The sequence below is a fragment of the Bolinopsis microptera genome, chromosome 3 (assembly GCF_026151205.1).
Source record: "Bolinopsis microptera isolate Bmic1 chromosome 3, MBARI_Bmic_1.0, whole genome shotgun sequence".
NCBI classification, from domain to species: Eukaryota; Metazoa; Ctenophora; class Tentaculata; order Lobata; family Bolinopsidae; genus Bolinopsis; species Bolinopsis microptera.
Genome location: NC_087074.1, coordinates 5,858,022 through 5,882,555, shown reverse-complemented (window position 1 = coordinate 5,882,555; position 24,534 = coordinate 5,858,022). Strand labels below are relative to the sequence as shown.

General features: G+C 39.2%; 1 protein-coding gene across 1 annotated transcript in view; it reads right to left on the bottom strand.

The window, feature by feature from the left end:
- Positions 1-298: 298 nt before the first annotated feature.
- The window catches only part of LOC134812361 (serine-protein kinase ATM-like), a 52,503-nt gene continuing 28,267 nt past the window's right edge, over positions 299-24,534 (bottom strand). The window contains exons 22-31 of the mRNA XM_063819752.1: positions 24,365-24,512; positions 24,110-24,204; positions 23,144-23,287; positions 8,323-8,433; positions 6,275-6,463; positions 5,965-6,094; positions 2,129-2,232; positions 1,806-1,934; positions 1,513-1,633; positions 299-984 (exon numbers count right to left, since the gene is read on the bottom strand). Coding sequence (XP_063675822.1) covers positions 797-984; positions 1,513-1,633; positions 1,806-1,934; positions 2,129-2,232; positions 5,965-6,094; positions 6,275-6,463; positions 8,323-8,433; positions 23,144-23,287; positions 24,110-24,204; positions 24,365-24,512 — 1,359 coding nt within the window. The 3' untranslated portion in view covers positions 299-796. The remainder of the gene's footprint in view (positions 985-1,512; positions 1,634-1,805; positions 1,935-2,128; positions 2,233-5,964; positions 6,095-6,274; positions 6,464-8,322; positions 8,434-23,143; positions 23,288-24,109; positions 24,205-24,364; positions 24,513-24,534) is intronic.

The following is a 24,534-nucleotide window of genomic DNA, read 5'->3' as shown; positions in this document are numbered from 1 at the left end:
TAAATCGCTATAAGTATAAACTATAGTTGAACTTCGAAATTTAAAACAAATTGAAACCAACTTGTCAACTTGAATCGTTTTTAACGCTAATTCCGAATCACCCCACCTGACATAGGGTTCCGGTCAAAATGGTCCCCGGGCGAAAAACTGTTTAGATCACGTAACATGACCATCTAAGAAAGTTGGTTTAATTTCTCCTCGGGTAACGGCCTCGGAGAAAGACAGACATCTGACTCGAAAGACTAAAGATTTGTTTGTAAAACGTGGGAAATTTAACAAAGAAATAACTTCAAAATTTAAAAATGAAAAGTTACAATTTTAATATGATTCTATTAACATAAAAATATTATGCAGGTACCAAATTAAGACCACATAATTGTTAGTCCTTCTGCAATATGATGCATATCATGCGATGGGCCTTGACACGCGCTGCAACCCCTTTTGATCGCGCATGAAACCCTTGGTTTGACCAACAAACTAGGACCGGTGACCAAACTTTTGAGGGGGTCCCGGACCCCAACCACCGAACAGTGCCCGCGGGAGGTTGGGGTTCGGGACCCCCTCAAGAGTTCGGTCACCGGTCCTAGTTTGTTGGTCCAAGTTTCGCAAAAAAATCAGGGTGAGCCCAAAGGAAGGCGGGTGAGCCTTAAGGAAACTTATTCCTAACTACTATTTACTAGAATTCTGTTCTATTTATAGTTTTATACTTCAATATTTCATAACGTTCGAGTAACAAATAACTTTTAGTATATCCATCTCAGCAGGAAAGTACTTGAAACTATTCACTAATAATTGTTCATATCCAGGCTTGCCAGCCAACAAATATACGAGAAAGATTGGCGGGATCTTGCGCCTTTCTAATGAGATGGTTAATCTGTCCCTCCACCCCCAGGACCACTCCCTCTTCAATACCCTCCAGCTTTCTCTTCAGAGATCCCAGGACACGCTGTGCTTGGTTGTTACTATTATCCTGGCTTTCTTCGTCTGTAAAAAGAGTTACTGTATGTTATTAAACGAATTATTTCATCTCAGCTTCCGCTAGTCTTCCAGGGCCACAGGTTTGAAATTATTGTGATAGACAGGGCAGGAAAATAGAATACCAGAAAAATGTAAGCTGATAAGTTAAAGAATTATTAGACCCCAATTTCTAGAATTACCAGATGTTAATAGTCCCTGACTAGTGCGTGTTAAAGTTCCCCCGCTCTTAATGAATAATGGGCGCTAATTTAACAAGTGCTATGCTGAACATGCAGCCGACAGAGGAGCCTCATTGTCTAGGAGTGCAGTGTGTTCAAACAATCAGGTCTTTGTAATCTCGCCGCGCGAGGTGGTTTTTAGAATTATAGAGGACAATGGAGGTAGTTATCTATATATTATATATATTATATATACCTGCTAATCTCTACCAATTTCTTTCTAGACGAGAATAGTATGTTGCCATGGTAGGGTGTCAAGTTACAATAGTAGAGAAATGGCACCCTACCTCCCTCGTCTAGAATGGGTCTAACTCACCAGATTTGGGTGAGTCATGTTGTTCCTTGCTGGTGTCGGTGGTGGTGTCGTTGATACACCAGTTAAACAGAGGATCATGGATAAACACCTCAATTATAGCAAATAGCAGCTCCTTGTTCTCCTGGATTATGAAATGATTTACTAGGAAAGTTCACGTTCACAGTATATCACTTCATAATTCGTGTTCGATCATATCAATAAAGTTAACTGCAGTCTCTTGAAAAGTCAATTTAGATTGAGAGCATGCATACCAGGTGGCCTCCTCAAACTATCTATTTAACAATTCAACTAACCTTCAGGACCCGCATTACATGCTCACAAGATCTTCTGAAGGTCCCTTCTGTACCAGTTATACCTAGTCCGTCAACTAGGTCACGTGTTAGTCTGAAGGGAACTTTCTCCGGTATGTGCAACAGCTGGCCCTGTGCCAAAGATAACTCGTCAGTTTAAGTAGAATTATCTTACAGAAATTAATCAAGGAAAACTTCAAATCTCAGATATAGGCAGTTAGTGTAACTTGATGGGAGAGGAGTATACAAGTATAAAAAGTGATTATTCACAATTCACAACAACTAAAGAATAGATAGAAATACGAATTCATGTCAAAATGTAAAACCTGATCGAAAGCGACCCCCAAGTCGATGTGGATGAGTTCTGAGGTAGCCTTGTCGATGAGAATGTTCTGGACGTGTCTGTCACCAAGACCCACTATGTGGCCCACTGAAGATGATTCGAATAAGTTGGAAATAGTTAGGAACTGTACAGTGTATAAAGCTACATTTTTTATCATATTTATTGAGATATCACCAGAAGATACAGTGCAGAGATCACTCCTGACCTTACACGGCCCCAATAGAATGGCCGAAAAAAAGAGTCCACATGATCACATGCTATAGAGTCTAGACTTACCAATACTGGTAGTAGCGAGACTGTAAGTATAGTTACACTTCTGTTTACTTACCAATACTGGTAGTAGCGAGACTGTAAGTATAGTTACATTTCTGTTTAATTACCGATACTGGTAGTAGCAAGACTGTAAGTATAGTTACACTTCTGTTTACTTACCGATACTGGTAGTAGCGAGACTGTAAGTATAGTTACACTTCTGTTTACTTACCGATACTGGTAGTAGCAAGACTGTAGGTATAGTTACACTTCTGTTTACTTGCCGATACTGGTAGTAGCAAGACTGTGAGTATAGTTACACTTCTGTTTACTTACCAATACTGGTAGTAGCAAGACTGTAGGTATAGTTACACTTCTGTTTACTTACCGATACTGGTAGTAGCGAGACTGTAAGTATAGTTACACTTCTGTTTACTTACCGATACTGGTAGTAGCAAGACTGTAAGTATAGTTACACTTCTGTTTACTTACCGATACTGGTAGTAGCAAGACTGTAAGTATAGTTACACTTCTGTTTACTTACCGATACTGGTAGTAGCAAGACTGTAAGTATAGTTACACTTCTGTTTACTTACCGATACTGGTAGTAGCAAGACTGTAGGTATAGTTACACTTCTGTTTACTTACCGATACTGGTAGTAGCGAGACTGTAGGTATAGTTACACTTCTGTTTACTTACCGACACTGGTAGTAGCGAGACTGTAAGTATAGTTACACTTCTGTTTACTTACCGATACTGGTAGTAGCAAGACTGTAGGTATAGTTACACTTCTGTTTACTTACCGATACTGGTAGTAGCGAGACTGTAAGTATAGTTACATTTCTGTTTACTTACCGATACTGGTAGTAGCAAGACTGTAAGTATAGTTACACTTCTGTTTACTTACCGATACTGGTAGTAGCAAGACTGTAAGTATAGTTACACTTCTGTTTACTTACCAATACTGGTAGTAGCAAGACTGTAAGTATAGTTACACTTCTGTTTACTTACCGATACTGGTAGTAGCGAGACTATAGGTTTAGTTACACTTCTGTTTACTTACCAATACTGGTAGTAGCAAGACTGTAAGTATAGTTACACTTCTGTTTACTTACCGATACTGGTAGTAGCAAGACTGTAAGTATAGTTACACTTCTGTTTACTTACCGATACTGGTAGTAACAAGACTGTAAGTATAGTTACACTTCTGTTTACTTACCAATACTGGTAGTAGCGAGACTGTAGGTATAGTTACACTTCTGTTTACTTACCAATACTGGTGGTAGCAAGACTGTAGGTATAGTTACACTTCTGTTTACTTACCGATACTGGTAGTAGCGAGACTGTAAGTATAGTTACACTTCTGTTTACTTACCGATACTGGTAGTAACAAGACTGTAAGTATAGTTACACTTCTGTTTACTTACCGATACTGGTAGTAGCGAGACTGTAGGTATAGTTACACTTCTGTTTACTTACCGATACTGGTAGTAGCAAGACTGTAGGTATAGTTACACTTCTGTTTACTTACCGATACTGGTAGTAGCAAGACTGTAGGTATAGTTACACTTCTGTTTACTTACCGATACTGGTAGTAGCGAGACTGTAGGTATAGTTACACTTCTGTTTACTTACCGATACTGGTAGTAGCAAGACTGTAAGTATAGTTACACTTCTGTTTACTTACCGATACTGGTAGTAACAAGACTGTAAGTATAGTTACACTTCTGTTTACTTACCGATACTGGTAGTAGCGAGACTGTAGGTATAGTTACACTTCTGTTTACTTACCGATACTGGTAGTAGCAAGACTGTAGGTATAGTTACACTTCTGTTTACTTACCGATACTGGTAGTAGCAAGACTGTAGGTATAGTTACACTTCTGTTTACTTACCGATACTGGTAGTAGCGAGACTGTAAGTATAGTTACACTTCTGTTTACTTACCGATACTGGTAGTAGCAAGACTGTAGGTATAGTTACACTTCTGTTTACTTACCGATACTGGTAGTAGCGAGACTGTAAGTATAGTTACACTTCTGTTTACTTACCGATACTGGTAGTAGCAAGACTGTAAGTATAGTTACACTTCTGTTTACTTACCGATGTCCGATACTGGTAGTAGCAAGACTGTAAGTATAGTTACACTTCTGTTTACTTACCGATACTGGTAGTAGCAAGACTGTAAGTATAGTTACACTTCTGTTTACTTACCGATACTGGTAGTAGCAAGACTGTAGGTATAGTTACACTTCTGTTTACTTACCGATACTGGTAGTAGCGAGACTGTAAGTATAGTTACATTTCTGTTTACTTACCGATACTGGTAGTAGCAAGACTGTAAGTATAGTTACATTTCTGTTTACTTACCGATACTGGTAGTAGCAAGACTGTAAGTATAGTTACACTTCTGTTTACTTACCGATACTGGTAGTAGCAAGACTGTAAGTATAGTTACACTTCTGTTTACTTACCGATACTGGTAGTAGCAAGACTGTAAGTATAGTTACACTTCTGTTTACTTACCGATACTGGTAGTAGCAAGACTGTAAGTATAGTTACACTTCTGTTTACTTACCGATACTGGTAGTAACAAGACTGTAAGTATAGTTACACTTCTGTTTACTTACCAATACTGGTGGTAGCGAGACTATAGGTATAGTTACACTTCTGTTTACTTACCGATACTGGTAGTAGCGAGACTGTAAGTATAGTTACATTTCTGTTTACTTACCGATACTGGTAGTAGCAAGACTGTAAGTATAGTTACACTTCTGTTTACTTACCGATACTGGTAGTAGCAAGACTGTAGGTATAGTTACACTTCTGTTTACTTACCGATACTGGTAGTAGCAAGACTGTAGGTATAGTTACACTTCTGTTTACTTACCGATACTGGTAGTAGCGAGACTGTAGGTATAGTTACACTTCTGTTTACTTACCGATACTGGTAGTAGCAAGACTGTAGGTATAGTTACACTTCTGTTTACTTACCGATACTGGTAGTAGCAAGACTGTAGGTATAGTTACACTTCTGTTTACTTACCGATACTGGTAGTAGCGAGACTGTAAGTATAGTTACACTTCTGTTTACTTACCGATACTGGTAGTAGCAAGACTGTAGGTATAGTTACACTTCTGTTTACTTACCGATACTGGTAGTAGCGAGACTGTAAGTATAGTTACATTTCTGTTTACTTACCGATACTGGTAGTAGCAAGACTGTAAGTATAGTTACACTTCTGTTTACTTACCGATACTGGTAGTAGCAAGACTGTAAGTATAGTTACACTTCTGTTTACTTACCGATACTGGTAGTAGCAAGACTGTAAGTATAGTTACACTTCTGTTTACTTACCGATACTGGTAGTAACAAGACTGTAAGTATAGTTATACTTCTGTTTACTTACCAATACTGGTGGTAGCGAGACTATAGGTATAGTTACACTTCTGTTTACTTACCGATACTGGTAGTAGCGAGACTGTAAGTATAGTTACATTTCTGTTTACTTACCGATACTGGTAGTAGCAAGACTGTAAGTATAGTTACACTTCTGTTTACTTACCGATACTGGTAGTAGCAAGACTGTAGGTATAGTTACACTTCTGTTTGTACCACTCCGTTGGGTTCTGGAAGTTCTCAGAGAAATAGTGCCGGAACACTGGCTTGAACTTCTCACACTGCCGTTTATACTCCTGAGACGAGTAGTTAATTAGTTATTAACTAGTTATTAATTAATTAATTAATTAATTAATTAATGCTTAGTAAACACATCTGAAAGAAAGGAGAGGTAGCCGCGCCATGGGTTACACGGGCAGTGTTTAAGATGTCTAGCAAAATAGAAATCATACACTGAAAGACAGAACCTTACTTACCATGGTAAGCTTAGCTTCGCTTTTGTCCCTGCAAGCTTTTAAAATAGCTCGTACATCAGAGCTCTTGGTATCTTTTGGTCTATACTTGAGGTGAGCCCCATCCCTGCCCCGGCCCACTAGGTAGAGTCCAATAGGTATGGTGTTCTCGCACCACTCGACCAGACCGGATCTTTGGGACAAGGGTAGCACCTGGGTGGACATAAGTTGATAGGACGTGATAATGTGAAGCCATTTTACGGATTGTGAGCTTTAATATATTTAAAATACCATCGGACGATTACCAGGAGCTATCACTGTTCATTTTAATTAACACACTTAATATTCCATACAATTGCGTCAAACATTTGTAATGTTTCAACTAGGAACCGACCGGCTTCAAAATCCGGTTCCGGTTCCGGCTCCGGCTGGAAAAAAATTTGCCGGATTTTTGCCGGATTTCAGTTTTTTTTACCGAAAAAAAAATCAAAAAAATATTTTCGGCTAATAATGAACAGGGTAGCCTGAATCGTGGAAAAAAAAGTGGTTTTAAGAAAAACTTTTAAAAAATTTTGACTTAGAAGTTTTTCGGTCCGAGTCTGGAGTCGTTCTCGAGACGTACCTCCTGTATCGAGAGCTCCCGCTTCCGAGCTCGTGTTGCAAAGGGGAGGCCTGCCTTCCAAGATCACATTACCGGGGGAAACCTCGAGTCCAGAATTGTGTATCGATGGGTAGGTGCGGACTTCGAAAAACCAAAAAAATATTTTCGGCTAATAATGAACAGGGTAGCCTGAATCGTGGAAAAAAGTGGTTTTCAGAAAAACTTTTAAAAATTTTGACTTAGAAGTTTTTCGGTCCGAGTCGTTCTCGAGACGTACCTCCTGTATCGAGAGCTCCCGCTTCCGAGCTCGTGTTGCAAAGGGGAGGCCTGCCTTCCGTGATCACATTACCAGGGGAAACCTCGAGTCCAAAATTGTGTATCGAGGGGTAGGTGAGGACTTCGAAAAACCGAAAAAATATTTTCGGCTAATAATGAACAGGGTAGCCTGAATCGTGGAAAAAATTGGTTTTCAGAAAAACTTCGAAAAATTTTAACTTAAAAGTTTTCGGTCCGAGTCGTTCTCGAGACGTACCTCCTGTATCGAGAGCTCCCGCTTCCGAGCTCGTGTTGCAAAGGGGAGGCCTGCCTTCCGAGATCGCATTACCGGGGGAAACCTTGAGTCCAGAATACAGAATAGTGTATCGAGGGGTAGGTGCGGACTTAGAAAAAACCGGAAAATATTTTGGGCCACCTCCCTGGGCTAGCCCCCGGCTATAATCGCAAAATTGGCAGTATTTAATCTTCTGATTATGAAATACGAAATATTAAATTCACGTGTTCAGGGTTTAATTAGCTCATTACTGCAATCATGTGACTCAGCTCTAGACGCCAGACGGTGATTAGTACTGTACTAGACAGTGCCTGCTTATGAACAACCTTATTAAGCACCTCTGGTTGTAAGTCACGTGACCCAATGATACTCAGACTTGCATGAAAAAAAGGGAATTCGCACAAACGCGCTCAATCAGGGCCGGGGTCTGGCAGCATATGCCAATTAGATATCATTTCTGATTATTACTCGTCTAGTGTCGTGTCTCGTGTCTACTCGTGTTACATTGTGTCTGCTACGTACTGCTTGTTTAAGCAATGTCTAGTAGTAGATAGGAAGATTTGTAAAAAAACTATATCTGTTCGGACGTTGAAGCCGCCCTAAGTCGAGTCGAGTAGTAGTAAATCTAAAACATCGTCCGTCTGGTTGTTCTACTCAGAAGAAAATGGGATCCCTTATGCAAGCTGCAAGAAGTGCTCGATGAAGATTAGGCGTGGAAAGGAAGGAAATTTTCCGGCAACATCCGGCAAAATCCGGCTGCCTTTTATTTCACTCTGAAACCACCGGTTCCGGTCCGGCAAAATCCGGCTTGCCGGATTTGAGATCCAAATCCGGCTGAATCCGGTCCGGCAGCCAAAACCCCAATCCGGTCGGTTCCTAGTTTCAACTCTCATCAGAACACAGTTTATGTTAATCACAAACCTTGTAGGTTCTCATACTGAGATGGTGAGTCAGCTGGTTCTTGGAGAGGAGCTGGTTTGCTACATTAAATACCTGCTCCATCACTGCGTCCTGTCTCATATCATCGTTACCCTGGTGAGGAGTATATATTAATTACTTGCTCCATCACTGCGTCCTGTCTCATATCATCGTTACCCTGGCGAGGACTATACATTAAATACTTGCTCCATCACTGCGCCCTGTGTCATATCATCGTTACCCTGGTGAGGAGTATACATTAAATACTTGCTCCATCACTGCGTCCTGTCTCATATCATCGTTACCCTGGTGAGGAGTATACATTAAATACTTGCTCCATCACTGCGTCCTGTCTCATATCATCGTTACCCTGGTTAGGAGTATACATTAAATACCTGCTCCATCACTGCGTCCTGTCTCATATCATCGTTACCCTGGTGAGGAGTATACATTAAATACTTGCTCCATCAGTGCGTCCTGTTTCATATCATCGTTACCCTGGTGAGGAGTATACATTAAATACTTGCTCCATCACTGCATCCTGTCTCATATCATCGTTACCCTGGTGAGGAGTATACATTAAATACTTGCTCCATCACTGCGTCCTGTCTCATATCATCGTTACCCTGGTGAGGAGTATACATTAAATACTTGCTCCATCACTGCGTCCTGTCTCATATCATCGTTACCCTGGTGAGGAGTATATATTAATTACTTGCTCCATCACTGCGTCCTGTCTCATATCATCGTTACCCTGGCGAGGACTATACATTAAATACTTGCTCCATCACTGCGCCCTGTGTCATATCATCGTTACCCTGGTGAGGAGTATACATTAAATACTTGCTCCATCACTGCGTCCTGTCTCATATCATCGTTACCCTGGTGAGGAGTATACATTAAATACTTGCTCCATCACTGCGTCCTGTCTCATATCATCGTTACCCTGGTTAGGAGTATACATTAAATACCTGCTCCATCACTGCGTCCTGTCTCATATCATCGTTACCCTGGTGAGGAGTATACATTAAATACTTGCTCCATCAGTGCGTCCTGTTTCATATCATCGTTACCCTGGTGAGGAGTATACATTAAATACTTGCTCCATCACTGCATCCTGTCTCATATCATCGTTACCCTGGTGAGGAGTATACATTAAATACTTGCTCCATCACTGCGTCCTGTCTCATATCATCGTTACCCTGGTGAGGAGTATACATTAAATACTTGCTCCATCACTGCGTCCTGTCTCATATCATCGTTACCCTGGTTAGGAGTATACATTAAATACTTGCTCCATCACTGCGTCCTGTCTCATATCATCGTTACCCTGGTTAGGAGTATACATTAAATACTTGCTCCATCACTGCGTCCTGTCTCATATCATCGTTACCCTGGTGAGGAGTATACATTAAATACTTGCTCCATCACTGCGTCCTGTCTCATATCATCGTTACCCTGGTGAGGAGTATACATTAAATACTTGCTCCATCACTGCGTCCTGTCTCATATCATCGTTACCCTGGTGAGGAGTATACATTAAATACTTGCTCCATCACTGCGTCCTGTCTCATATCATCGTTACCCTGGTGAGGAGTATACATTAAATACTTGCTCCATCACTGCGTCCTGTCTCATATCATCGTTACCCTGGTGAGGAGTATACATTAAATACTTGCTCCATCACTGCGTCCTGTCTCATATCATCGTTACCCTGGTGAGGAGTATACATTAAATACTTGCTCCATCACTGCGTCCTGTCTCATATCATCGTTACCCTGGTGAGGAGTATACATTAAATACTTGCTCCATCACTGCGTCCTGTCTCATATCATCGTTACCCTGGTGAGGAGTATACATTAAATACTTGCTCCATCACTGCGTCCTGTCTCATATCATCGTTACCCTGGTTAGGAGTATACATTAAATACTTGCTCCATCACTGCGTCCTGTCTCATATCATCGTTACCCTGGTGAGGAGTATACATTAAATACTTGCTCCATCACTGCGTCCTGTCTCATATCATCGTTACCCTGGTGAGGAGTATACATTAAATACTTGCTCCATCACTGCGTCCTGTCTCATATCATCGTTACCCTGGTGAGGAGTATACATTAAATACTTGCTCCATCACTGCGTCCTGTCTCATATCATCGTTACCCTGGTGAGGAGTATACATTAAATACTTGCTCCATCACTGCGTCCTGTCTCATATCATCGTTACCCTGGTTAGGAGTATACATTAAATACTTGCTCCATCACTGCATCCTGTCTCATATTATCGTTACCCTGGTGAGGAGTATACATTAAATACTTGCTCCATCACTGCGTCCTGTCTCATATCATCGTTACCCTGGTGAGGAGTATACATTAAATACTTGCTCCATCACTGCGTCCTGTCTCATATCATCGTTACCCTGGTGAGGAGTATACATTAAATACTTGCTCCATCACTGCGTCCTGTCTCATATCATCGTTACCCTGGTTAGGAGTATACATTAAATACTTGCTCTATCACTGCATCCTGTCTCATATTATCGTTACCCTGGTGAGGAGTATACATTAAATACTTGCTCCATCACTGCGTCCTGTCTCATATCATCGTTACCCTGGTAAGGAGTATACATTAAATACTTGCTCCATCACTGCGTCCTGTCTCATATCATCGTTACCCTGGTTAGGAGTATACATTAAATACTTGCTCCATCACTGCGTCCTGTCTCATATCATCGTTACCCTGGTTAGGAGTATACATTAAATACTTGCTCCATCACTGCGTCCTGTCTCATATCATCGTTACCCTGGTGAGGAGTATACATTAAATACTTGCTCCATCACTGCGTCCTGTCTCATATCATCGTTACCCTGGTGAGGAGTATACATTAAATACTTGCTCCATCACTGCGTCCTGTCTCATATCATCGTTACCCTGGTTAGGAGTATACATTAAATACTTGCTCCATCACTGCGTCCTGTCTCATATCATCGTTACCCTGGTGAGGAGTATACATTAAATACCTGCTCCATCACTGCGTCCTGTCTCATATCATCGTTACCCTGGTTAGGAGTAGATACATTAAATACTTGCTCCATCACTGCGTCCTGTCTCATATCATCGTTACCCTGGTGAGGAGTATACATTAAATACTTGCTCCATCACTGCGTCCTGTCTCATATCATCGTTACCCTGGTGAGGAGTATACATTAAATACTTGCTCCATCACTGCGTCCTGTCTCATATCATCGTTACCCTGGTTAGGAGTATACATTAAATACGTGCTCCATCACTGCGTCCTGTCTCATATCATCGTTACCCTGGTGAGGAGTATACATTAAATACTTGCTCCATCACTGCGTCCTGTCTCATATCATCGTTACCCTGGTGAGGAGTATACATTAAATACTTGCTCCATCACTGCGTCCTGTCTCATATCATCGTTACCCTGGTGAGGAGTATACATTAAATACTTGCTCCATCACTGCGTCCTGTCTCATATCATCGTTACCCTGGTGAGGAGTATACATTAAATACTTGCTCCATCACTGCGTCCTGTCTCATATCATCGTTACCCTGGTGAGGAGTATACATTAAATACTTGCTCCATCACTGCGCCCTGTCTCATATCATCGTTACCCTGGTTAGGAGTATACATTAAATACTTGCTCCATCACTGCATCCTGTCTCATATTATCGTTACCCTGGTGAGGAGTATACATTAAATACTTGCTCCATCACTGCGTCCTGTCTCATATCATCGTTACCCTGGTGAGGAGTATACATTAAATACTTGCTCCATCACTGCGTCCTGTCTCATATCATCGTTACCCTGGTGAGGAGTATACATTAAATACTTGCTCCATCACTGCGTCCTGTCTCATATCATCGTTACCCTGGTTAGGAGTATACATTAAATACTTGCTCCATCACTGCATCCTGTCTCATATTATCGTTACCCTGGTGAGGAGTATACATTAAATACTTGCTCCATCACTGCGTCCTGTCTCATATCATCGTTACCCTGGTAAGGAGTATACATTAAATACTTGCTCCATCACTGCGTCCTGTCTCATATCATCGTTACCCTGGTTAGGAGTATACATTAAATACTTGCTCCATCACTGCGTCCTGTCTCATATCATCGTTACCCTGGTTAGGAGTATACATTAAATACTTGCTCCATCACTGCGTCCTGTCTCATATCATCGTTACCCTGGTGAGGAGTATACATTAAATACTTGCTCCATCACTGCGTCCTGTCTCATATCATCGTTACCCTGGTGAGGAGTATACATTAAATACTTGCTCCATCACTGCGTCCTGTCTCATATCATCGTTACCCTGGTTAGGAGTATACATTAAATACTTGCTCCATCACTGCGTCCTGTCTCATATCATCGTTACCCTGGTGAGGAGTATACATTAAATACCTGCTCCATCACTGCGTCCTGTCTCATATCATCGTTACCCTGGTGAGGAGTATACATTAAATACGTGCTCCATCACTGCGTCCTGTCTCATATCATCATTACCCTGGTGAGGAGTATACACTAAATACTTGCTCCATCACTGCGTCCTGTCTCATATCATCGTTACCCTGGTGAGGAGTATACGGACACGTTCATTTGAGTTTGAGGATATTGGTAAACAAAAATAATAGCGTTTTTGACGATAGTGGCTTAATTTTGACATCTATTAACCTAGCACGTTCAGAAGTTCTGAACATTAGCCACGTAACCCATACTCCCATATGCACCGCTCAGAAAGAAAATCTATTGTTGTTAGGCACTATAATGTTTCAAATGTCACATTTTGTGTGACTTAGTTAACTGCAGTTGTCTAATTATCATGCCTTGGTCTGAAATATAGTAAATTAGGTCAATCTAACAATTATGATACAACATTGGTTAATGGGCACGGATCGAACGGTTACAAGGTAATATTTGGATAACTTTGTCACACTCATGATACCATACCTCTATTCTACTGTGAGGTGTCCTAAAAACCCTTTCAACTCATTATTTTATGGTTGCTCTACCAAGCATAGCCCTAAAATATGTTATTTTGAATAGTTAGCTAATACAGGCACTTGGTTATTGGGAAATGAGGTTAATTCTGTCACAATATATGAAATTTAAAATTTTTGGCGAATAATTTATATCTGATTTTGGTTTGAAAGGCGGGAAAATTTTATATGATGACAATGTAGTTGATGCAAGTTAAGATCAGTTGATGTTTACATTGTCACAAAAATTATACGAAATCGTAAATAGATTAAAAACAATGATTATAGAATGAAATAGTCTCTTATAATAACTCTTATAATAACTGATGTGTCAAAGTAAACATGTCTTGCCCCTATTTTGAAGATCTATAACTCTATTAGAATTCAACATTCTTTCAGAAATGATTGGAAGAATATTGTCCAGAACATAAGAACTCAATTTTTAAAATTTAGATTAATTTGTCAAAGACATTGAAAATGTGACAAAATTAACTTTCCCTGCCCCAACAGTATCAAGTCAAGATAGTGTGTTAAAATTGGCATAGGATTTATTACAGGTATATTTAAGTATTAATCGATCCAAACTACGAAAAATATCTTTTAATCTGATGACGATTACCTAACTCTTATAATAACTGATGTGACAAAGTAAACATGTCTTGCCCCTATTTTGAAGAACTATACCTCTATTAGAATATTATGTAACTTTATCATCAAAAAAATTTCGATAAACTAGTTATTTTGCCAGCAAGGAGCTAACAGAGTTATAATAATTTTTTGTGACAAAAATACCCTATTTTTGACCATGTAGCGGTAGTTTAATTGTGACACTGTTAACATATTACCACCTGATAATGATTTATGTGACTGGTGCATGGTACTAGCAGTGTTGTTTGATCCATAGTACGTATAATATAAGGGGTTTAAGCTGGTATATCATTATTTGTTCAATTTCACACATGTTCAGATATTATCAAGATTATGTGACAAAGTAAGCTTGGTTGTGCCTTCTGTGTTTTAATTCCTTACGACTATATGATATAATAACAATTCCCAGCACTTCCAGGCCATCAAATAAACTTACACTACTCAGCATTGCTTATCAGGGTGCCCTAAACATTCATCACATATTTTCTTTAATGTGTGACAAAGTAAACCTGAATGCACCATCTAACGAAAAAAAGTCGTCAAATATGTAGGTAATGGTCATATGTACCCATCCAATCAACTGGACACTCAAAAATTTGGTCAAAAACGGCAGCAAGGGGTCCATATTTACTCCGTCACATGTTTATAGTGTGACAATGTAACCATTTCCGTGCCGGCCGTATTTAAGCGATATCTTATCACCTGATTAAGATATCGTTAGGTGACAAAGTTAGCCTAGAGGATGAGACGATTATCCTAACCATCAAGGGTTTAAGTAATTTCATAGTGTGACAAAGTCAACTACACTGTGCCTTTTAATAGGGTCACTTATATTTACCAATATCCTCAAACTCAAATGAACGTGTCCATACATTAAAAGATTAAGTACTTGCTCCATCACTGCGTCCTGTCTCATATCATCGTTTTCCTGGTGAGGAGTATACATTAACTACTTGCTTCATCACTGCGTCCTGTCTCATATCATCGTTACCCTGGTGAGGAGTATACATTAAAAGATTTAATACTTGCTCCATCACTGCGTCCTGTCTCATATCATCGTTACCCTGGTGAGGAGTATACATTAAATACTTGCTCCATCACTGCGTCCTGTCTCATATCATCGTTACCCTGGTGAGGAGTATACATTAAATACTTGCTCCATCACTGCGTCCTGTCTCATATCATCGTTACCCTGGTGAGGAGTATACATTAAATACTTGCTCCATCACTGCGTCCTGTCTCATATCATAGTTACCCTGGTGAGGAGTATACATTAAATACTTGCTCCATCACTGCGTCCTGTCTCATATCATCGTTACCCTGGTGAGGAGTATACATTAAATACCTGCTCCATCACTGCGTCCTGTCTCATATCATCGTTACCCTGGTGAGGAGTATACATTAAATACTTGCTCCATCACTCCATCCTGTCTCATATCATCGTTACCCTGGTGAGGAGTATACATTAAATACTTGCTCCATCACTGCGTCCTGTCTCATATCATCGTTACCCTGGTTAGGAGTATACATTAAATACTTGCTCCATCACTGCGTCCTGTCTCATATCATCGTTACCCTGGTTAGGAGTATAGGATGACATCAGATATTGTATCATGTATATGAAGGTTATCTTACAAAGACTCGTGTACCCTAGGATTTGGTTTTGGATCGGACACTCAAAACAACGATAGAGGAGCGGTCTACACGCTCACAGGCTACTATGTCTCGTGTAACCCCAGGATTTGACACGCTCACAGGCTTCCATGTCTCGTGTAACTCCAGGATTTGGTTGTGGATTGGCCACTAAAAAAACGATAGAGGAGCGGTCTACAGTGACGTTACAGGAACATTGCATACTCCTAAGAGTTGCACGTAGCAAGCCATGAACTCCCCTGGAAGTCCCTGTCTCTCCGTCGTCCGGGCTCGCACCAGGGGCGGTGGTAACAGAACTTCAAGATTCTCGGAGTCTGTTGTCAATATCTATGTTTAATATATTTATGGTATATAATTTGTGAGTCTCTCTCTGCAGCAGCAGTAGTTGGGAAAATGGGGACGCGTTGCGAAAGCCACCGTAAGGAAGGCTTACTGTCGACGCCGACCAATTAAAAAAAATAATTTTGATACAATAGATATATTGTGTAAAGCTGATAACAGAAGGGGTATAAATTGTCCAAAAAGTGATTACGTAATATGCGAACGACCCCATATTACATACCTCCATTAAAAGGCTTTCTGACTCTTCTTCAAAAGCCAGTAAAACCTTAAGGACCACTCAAGAGTTTGAGGCCACTCTGTCTATTGAATGGTATGAGAAAATTACTTTCCCTGATAACAGTAACACTACACAGAACTCAGAGGCAGGTTGCTTAATATACAGGCCCATGGAGAAATGCGTATAAAGCTGGACACAGCAGCTGTGCTAAAGTGCTATCATCATATGGACGCAAGGTATCCTGATTTCTGTTGTACACAGTCTTCCCCCAATAATTATGAAACGACGGAAATTTGCCTTGCGTCACAGCGAAGGTATGTGTTTTTCGATCTAGGAAGAGATTTGGAACATCACTCAAGAGTTTAGGAGACAACCTTGCTAGGATATTAGATTATGAAAATATGCGGATTACATTTATCAAAGAAATGGATTAATAATGAACTTATGCTTTATAAGTTTATAGTACGTGGTCGCTCGAATTGAAATATAATCCCTGTGCGTGCCGGTGTTATATGTGTTATAATACGTTGCTTTTTGTTCAGTACAGAGCAGTTGGAATGGTTGTTACCTTGACAATTAGGTTACAGCTGTATCCTGCCACTGGAGGCTCATCCAGGAATGATTTCACAAACGTCGTAAGCATCTTACTATATATAAAGCGAGACGATATATATATAATATCTGTGCCATTTTACTGACACCACGGCATCAACTTTAACGCGACTTTCCGCATAAACCGTAAAAGATATACAACTGGAACTTTTGTTGGCTGGGTCAAATGCTTTAATGGCCTTCAAATCAGCATGAAAAAATAAAAAATAGGCCAAGGAATAATGATTTTAGAGCCGAAAATTTGGACCCCCAAGTGGTGTTATATTATACGGGTTCCTGCTAGTTTCTTTAAAGTGCAGGGGTCTTCGATAGTATGCATGTTTGGTGGGATTATGTTTCACAATCGAGGTCCGATAACTGCAAACAAATTGTTATAGAGCGTTTGGTTGCGCTGACTGCTAGATTTCTTCAGAGTGGGGATAACTGCCTTTTGGCCATGTCGGAGTGTCGCGGAGAACTGGATGTTGAAATCTTTCCGTAAATTATCTATCAAGTTTTCCGTCTATCTTACTATATATAAAGCGAGACGATATATATAATATATATATATGTGTTTATCCGTACTATTTTACTGACACCACGGCATCAACTTTACCGCGACTTTCCGCAAAAACCGTAAAAGATATACATAATACAACTGAAAGTTTTTTGACTGGGTCAAATGCTTTAATGGCCTCCAGATCAGCATGAAATAGGAATTTTAGAGCCAAAACATTTGGACCCCTAAGTGGTGTCAAAAACGCGAATTAAGGGGGGGGGGGGGGGGGGGGGGGGGGAGGGGTTCACCCTGATTTTTTTGTGAAACTTGGTTTCGAGATAGCAGTTGACCAACACACTAGGACCGGTGACCGAACGTTTGAGGGGGTCCCGGACCCCAACCGCCAAACGGTGCCTGCGGGGTGGCCACGCCCATATTTGGTTCAAATTAGGCCCAATTTAGCCAAATACCCTGAACATGCCCAAAAACCAGATTTCAGATGCTCTACTTGTAGTTAGTGGCACCCCTGCAGATTTCGTCGATTTCAGGTGCCGACAGGATCTTAAAAATTAAAAGCAAACTTACATTTTTCCCCTAAAATCGAGCGCTTTCTGCGCAAAAAATTGACCTCAAAAAAAAAATTAAAAAAATCCAAATTTGAACCAGAGTTTTTTCACTTCCTCTCGATAAACTCAATTTTCAACCCAAATAAAGTCTCAAAGGGGGAAATTACTCAGGTCAGGATTGTAGGCAATGATTATGCCAAACCATACATTTTTGTAAATTCATTAAACTTTCAATTTAGCCTAAAACACCCTATTTCGCAAATTTTTTCCGGGGGGCTGCGCCCCCCTAGCCCCCGCTAATGGGGTCCGCCCTGGACCCCCCCAGACCCCTGCCACAGCTTGCAGCTTCGCTCGCCGACAGCCCCCCCAAAGAAAAATCCTGGCTACGTGCCTGAGCAAAATATAGGTTTAGGGCTTTTCAGATGATTTGGCTCCTCAACAGATACCGACGTACATAACGATCAATATGTAGTTTAGGTTTACCTGGCCCGTAGGTTACGAATGTGCCCGAGGAGAAGAAAAAAAGCAAACTTAAGAAGATTTCTCGGGAACTTAAAAGTTCACCTCAAAACGAAATCTGCACCTATGGTTAGTGGTCCCCTGAACTTGTATATGGACACGTTCAAAAAAAGGTGGCACTAGAGATTGATTTTTTAAAATGCGTTTTAAAAATAGTCATTGCACTTTGTTGGTTGATATATCTATCTATACCTTTAGAAATTCGATTAAATTTCATGATCCTGAAATCACGGAGTCTCTAGTGCTTATATCACAGGAGTTATCGTTATTAGTGTGCCAATGAGTCAAAAGTCACACAATTAGAAATGCAAGATGAATCAACACTAGATAATCTGAAAAGTACTATTCACAAAGAAGCCAAAATTGATATGGTGACTATAATGCATGTAAGGAATGGAATGTCTTATCTGAAATTGTTATTGGTGCCAAAATGAGTCAAAAATCACAACTTAAACGTTGGAAATGAGCCTATTTTGAGCAGTGATTATTGAATCATCTAACGTTTTTATTGGCTTTCTATCATTTTTTAAGGTACAAAATAGTATTAAATAGTATTAAAACCAGTTAATATGATTCAAAAGTCACATTTTCGTTAAAGGTGCGCTATTAAGTCACACTATAGTAAGCCTTAAATTAAGTGCACAATATGACAATTCATATCCATTCTATGATTATTATTATGTGATTTTTGAATCCATGTCTAAGCTTATACCATATTGAAGGTCTTTGAGCGATAATTTTTGATCTGGGTGCTTAAATGATTCAAAAATCACATAAATCTAGCTACCAAATATGTAATTTTCTTTAAAGCGTGACAATTGAATCATATGAAATGTTCAAGTTGTAATGACATTTTGAAAGGAAAGGTAATGAATCGATAATCACATTTCAAAAATTCAATAAGTATTATACGTTACTGATTGATTTATTTGTCACATTATGGAGACAAAATTTGCCTGGCATTTTTCAGAATTTGGCCGCCAAATTTTTTAAAAGGCCTAACTCAAAATTCCAATACAAAACTTAAGGTCGAAATGCGATTCTACGTTGATTCTGAAAATTTCATGTAAAAATATTGAAAACCTATTGAGCGAAATCAGTTTCGCAAATATCGCGAACTGAGATATGGACGATTTTGTTCATTTTTTGCAATTATTTGAACACAGAATCCACAGTTAGGTAGATACTGAGCTGATAATCATAGAGATTGTGTAGTATAGGCTTACCTCCCATATAAAGTTAGTTTTTTAGTTTTATTCAAAAATATTGATATTTGACCAATTTATGGGCCAAAATTGATCAAATTTGGCGCGTATGCCCAAATATGGCGCTATTAAGTCACACTTTAGTAAGCCTTAAATTAAGTGCACGATATGACAATTTATATCCATTCTATGATTATTATTATGTGATTTTTGAATCCATGTCTAAGCTTATACCATATTGCAGGTCTTTGAGCGATAATTTTTGATCTGGGTGCTTAAATGATTCAAAAATCACATAAATCTAGCTACCAAATATGTAATTTTCTTTAAAGCGTGACAATTGAATCATATGTCATGTTCAAGTTGTAATGACATTTTGAAAGGAAAGGTAATGAATCGATAATCACATTTCAAAAATTCGATAAGTATTACACGTTACTGATTGATTCATTTGTCACATTATGGAGACAAAATTTGCCTGGCATTTTTCAGAATTTGGCCGCCAAATTTTTAAAAAGGCCTAACTCAAAATTCCAATACAAAACTTAAGGTCGAAATGCGATTCTACGTTGATTCTGAAAATTTCATGTAAAAATATTGAAAACCTATTGAGTTCTATTGTTTTGAGCGAAATCAGTTTCGCAAATATCGCGAACTGAGATATGGACGATTTTGTTCATTATTTGCAATTATTTGAACACAGAATCCACAGTTAGGTAGATACTGAGCTGATAATCATAGAGATTGTGTAGTATAGGCTTACCTTCCATATAAAGTTAGTTTTTTAGTTTTATTCAAAAATATTGATATTTGACCAATTTATGGGCCAAAATTGATCAAATTTGGCGCGTATGCCCAAATATGGCCATATGGTTTTTGGCTCATAACTCAGTCATTTTTTGTCCAATCTTGATGAAAATTCATATACAAGTTCAGGGGACCACTAACTACAAGTAGAGCATCTGAAATCTGGTTTTTGGGCATTTTCAGGGTATTTGGCTAAATTGGGCCTAATTTGAACCAAACATGGGCGTGGCTACCCCGCGGCACCGTTTGGCCGTTGGGGTCCGGGACCCCCTCAAAAGTTCGGTCACCGGTCCTAGTTTGTTGGTCAACTGCTATCTCGAAACCAAGTTTCACGAAAAAAAAAGGGTGAACCCCCCTCCCTTAAATAGGTAATAATTATTTTAGTCTCTTTGAGTCTTGACACCATTTTAGGGTTATACGGTTTCCTGCTAGTTCTATTAAAGCTTATTAATAGCTACACTCGGTTACTATGTTATTACATCATCCTGGTAACACGTGTTACCTTGGTAACATGAGCTGCCTTATTAATATCAACACTATCAGCAATACCTTGTTAACCTTAAGTCAAACTTGTATCCAATTTGTTAACCTTCTTCGCTTATTTTTCTATTTGCTGGGTTACTACTTTTACACTTGTTTTTTTCTTAATGTAACCAAAGCGAAAAGCTCTCCAAATTAACACTGGAATTTAGTTTTGGAGAGAAGATATCTCGAACTTATATTAATTTTATTTTCTAGTGACGATTGTTAAAAGGCAACTTTTGTAAGGTCGTTGACTTTTTAGTGAAATGGAGCAGAAAAATGTTCCATACGTTAAAGATGAGATGAAGATGGAAGAAGAAAGTTTTCCACCAGAATTGATCAAGACAGAGATTAAGAAGGAGGAAAATAATTTTGTAATCAAATCAGAAGTGTATTCGAATGGTGTTTCTCAGTTGTATTGTCCCAATCAGGAATCAGCATTAGTTCCACACCAATGGGTTCATGCCAGTGAAAATGCTTACATTCGCTCTGAATGTCCCTACAGTGCAAGCAAAAAAACAACTTTAGTTTCACATCAGCAAACTCATACCGGTGAAATACTGTTCAAATGCTCTGAATGTTCCTACAGTACTTGCAGAAAATCATCTTTGGTTTCCCACCATAGCGTTCATACTGGCACAAAACCTTTCAAATGCTTTGAATGTTCCTACAGTACAAGCCAAAAATCTAAATTGGTTAGACATCATCGGACTCATACCGGTGAAAAACCGCATAAATGCTCTGAATGTTCCTACAGTGCAAGCAATAAATCAAACCTAGTTAACCATCAGATGACTCATACCGGTGAAAAACCGTATAAATGCTCTGAATGTTCCTACAGTGCAATCAAAAAAGTAAATTTAGTTTCGCATCAGCAAACTCATAACGGTGAAAAACTGTTCAAATGCTCTAAATGTTCCTACAGTGCTTGCAGAATATCATCTTTAGTTTGCCACCAGAGCGTTCATACCGGCATAAAACCTTTCAAATGCTCTGAATGTTCCTATAGTTCAAGCCGAAGATCAGGCCTGGATCAACATAATCGGAATCGTCATACCGGTGAAAAACCGTATAAATGCTCTGAATGTTCCTACAGTGCCAGCCAAAAATCAAACTTGGTTTGCCATCAGCGGACCCATACCAGTGAAAAACCTTTCAAATGCTCTGAATGTTCCTACAGTGCAAGCCGAAAATCAGACATGGTTAGACATCAGCGGACTCATACCGGTGAAAAACCGTATAAATGCTCTGAATGTTCCTACAGTGCAAGCCAAAAATCAAACCTAGTTCACCATCAGATGACTCATACCGGTGAAAAACCGTATCAGCGGGACGGCATTGAAGAGAAATCACATTTTATTCACGAAAGCAGCCAGGCTTCGAATTACTCCCAAAACAGTAGCGTCGAGAGACCCATTTTTGTTAAGCCTCTACCTTTCGTGAAGACTCTCACATTTGTAAAGCCCCTGGATTTCGCTGACCCTGTTCTCCCTAGTTCCAGATTACTTCCCGGTTTCTTCCCCAGTGACCAACCAGAACATTACATGTCTCACCTTGCAGCTCCTCTCACCTTCTCACCTGGTCCATCTGTTGTTACACCTGCTCACCTTGCAGCTCCTCTCAAATTCTCACCTGGTCCATCTATTGTTACACCTGCTCACCTTGCAGCTCCTCTCACCTTCTCACCTGGTCAATCTGTTGTTACACCTGCTCACCTTGCAGCTCCTCTCAAATTCTCACCTGGTCCATCTATTGTTACACCTGCTCACCTTGCAGCTCCTCTCACCTTCTCACCTGGTCCATCTGTTGTTACACCTGCTCCTACTATCTCACCTACCTACTCTACAACGTTTCCTTCTCCCTCTTATATTTCCTGCCAGTACAGCGACTATGGGATGTAATAAACTAAATAAAACTGCTATTGAAATGTATATAATAGTATAATACCTTATGCTAGAAGTTGAAACCCGATAGTCTAAAGCTTTATTCGAGGAGATTTAAAAAATCAGTGTTATAATTTCACTTCATTATTTAACTCCGTACGGTAAAAGATATGGATTTTATTTGACAATGTTGTAGGTTTATAACCTACCAAGACTTCTCATTTTGATGCGTTTGTTAAAGAATCGCACAATTTTCCAAATATTTTCTGATTTTCAATTTCTTGAAATCTGTCTCATAAAACGAAAAATATGAATTTATGTTCATATATATGGTAACATGGACCTATGCCCATATATGGTAATCGTACCTTAACCAGCTGTTTCCGAATTACACCATCCGAGCAGAGAGCAAAGGTCACCTTGGGAAGGTTAACACCTCCTGGGGTCTGGTACTCTGTGTTAAATCCGACCACAGAAAGAAGGTTGGAGGAGTAGTTACCGTCACATCTCACCTGCACAATGTGTTATAAGCATGTTATAAACAGTGTTATAAGCATGTTATAAACAGTTTTATAAGCATGTTATAAACAGTGTTATAAGCATGTTATAAACAGTGTTATAAGCATGTTATAAACAGTGTTATAAGCATGTTATAAACAGTGTTATAAGCATGTTATAAACAGTGTTATAAGCATGTTATAAACAGTGTTATAAGCATGTTATAAACAGTGTTATAAGCAAGTTATAAACAGTGTTATAAGCAAGTTATAAACAGTGTTATAAGCATGTTATAAACAGTGTTATAAGCATGTTTTAAACAGTGTTATTAGCATTTTATAAACAGTGTTATAAGCATGTTATAAACAGTGTTATAAACAGTGTTATAAACAGCGTTATAAGCATGTTATAAACAGTGTTATAAACAGCGTTATAAGCATGTTATAAACAGTGTTATAAGCATGTTTTAAACAGTGTTATTAGCATTTTATAAACAGTGTTATAAGCATGTTATAAACAGTGTTATAAACAGTGTTATAAGCATGTTATAAACAGTGTTATAAGCATGTTATACACAGTGTTATAAGCAGGTTATAAACAGTGTTATAAGCATGTTATAAACAGTGTTATAAGCATGTTATAAACAGTGTTGTAAGCATGTTATAAACAGTGTTATAAGCATGTTATAAACAGTGTTATAAACATTATTTCACGTGTCAGAGCTAGGTTCCCCGAAGAACTCGGGCTGGTAAGTTAGTGTTGATAACCCGAGATTATTGGAGCACAAAGATTGAATAAATGTTAAATTTTGAAAAATAATGAATTATATTTGTTACCGGAATTTCGAGGGTTAAAAGTGGAAAACTTTCAATATCCTTGATCTTTGTTATCTTTAAAGTTGATGGTATTTTGAGAGTCGAACTTCGAGCCGCTGAATGTAAACGGTTGTTAATAAGCACTTGATCATCAGTCTCCAATCTTTAAGTTGAATTAAGATGTGATTTCACCCATGATGAGCTGTGTCTGGCTTATTGGAGTTGGATACTGCCCAAAACTATATATAATATACTATGAAAATAACTTCTTTTTACCCATCTGGTATGCAGGGTCTTTTTTCAGGTCGTAATTAGCCCATTCCACATAGGCGTCAGTCAATTTTTCCATGTCAGTAATGATTTTCTTTAGAGCAGATTCTTTCATCAGCGTTTTCAAGATATCTTTGGACTGGACTGTTCGAGCCTGAAAATTTGCGAAATATGCG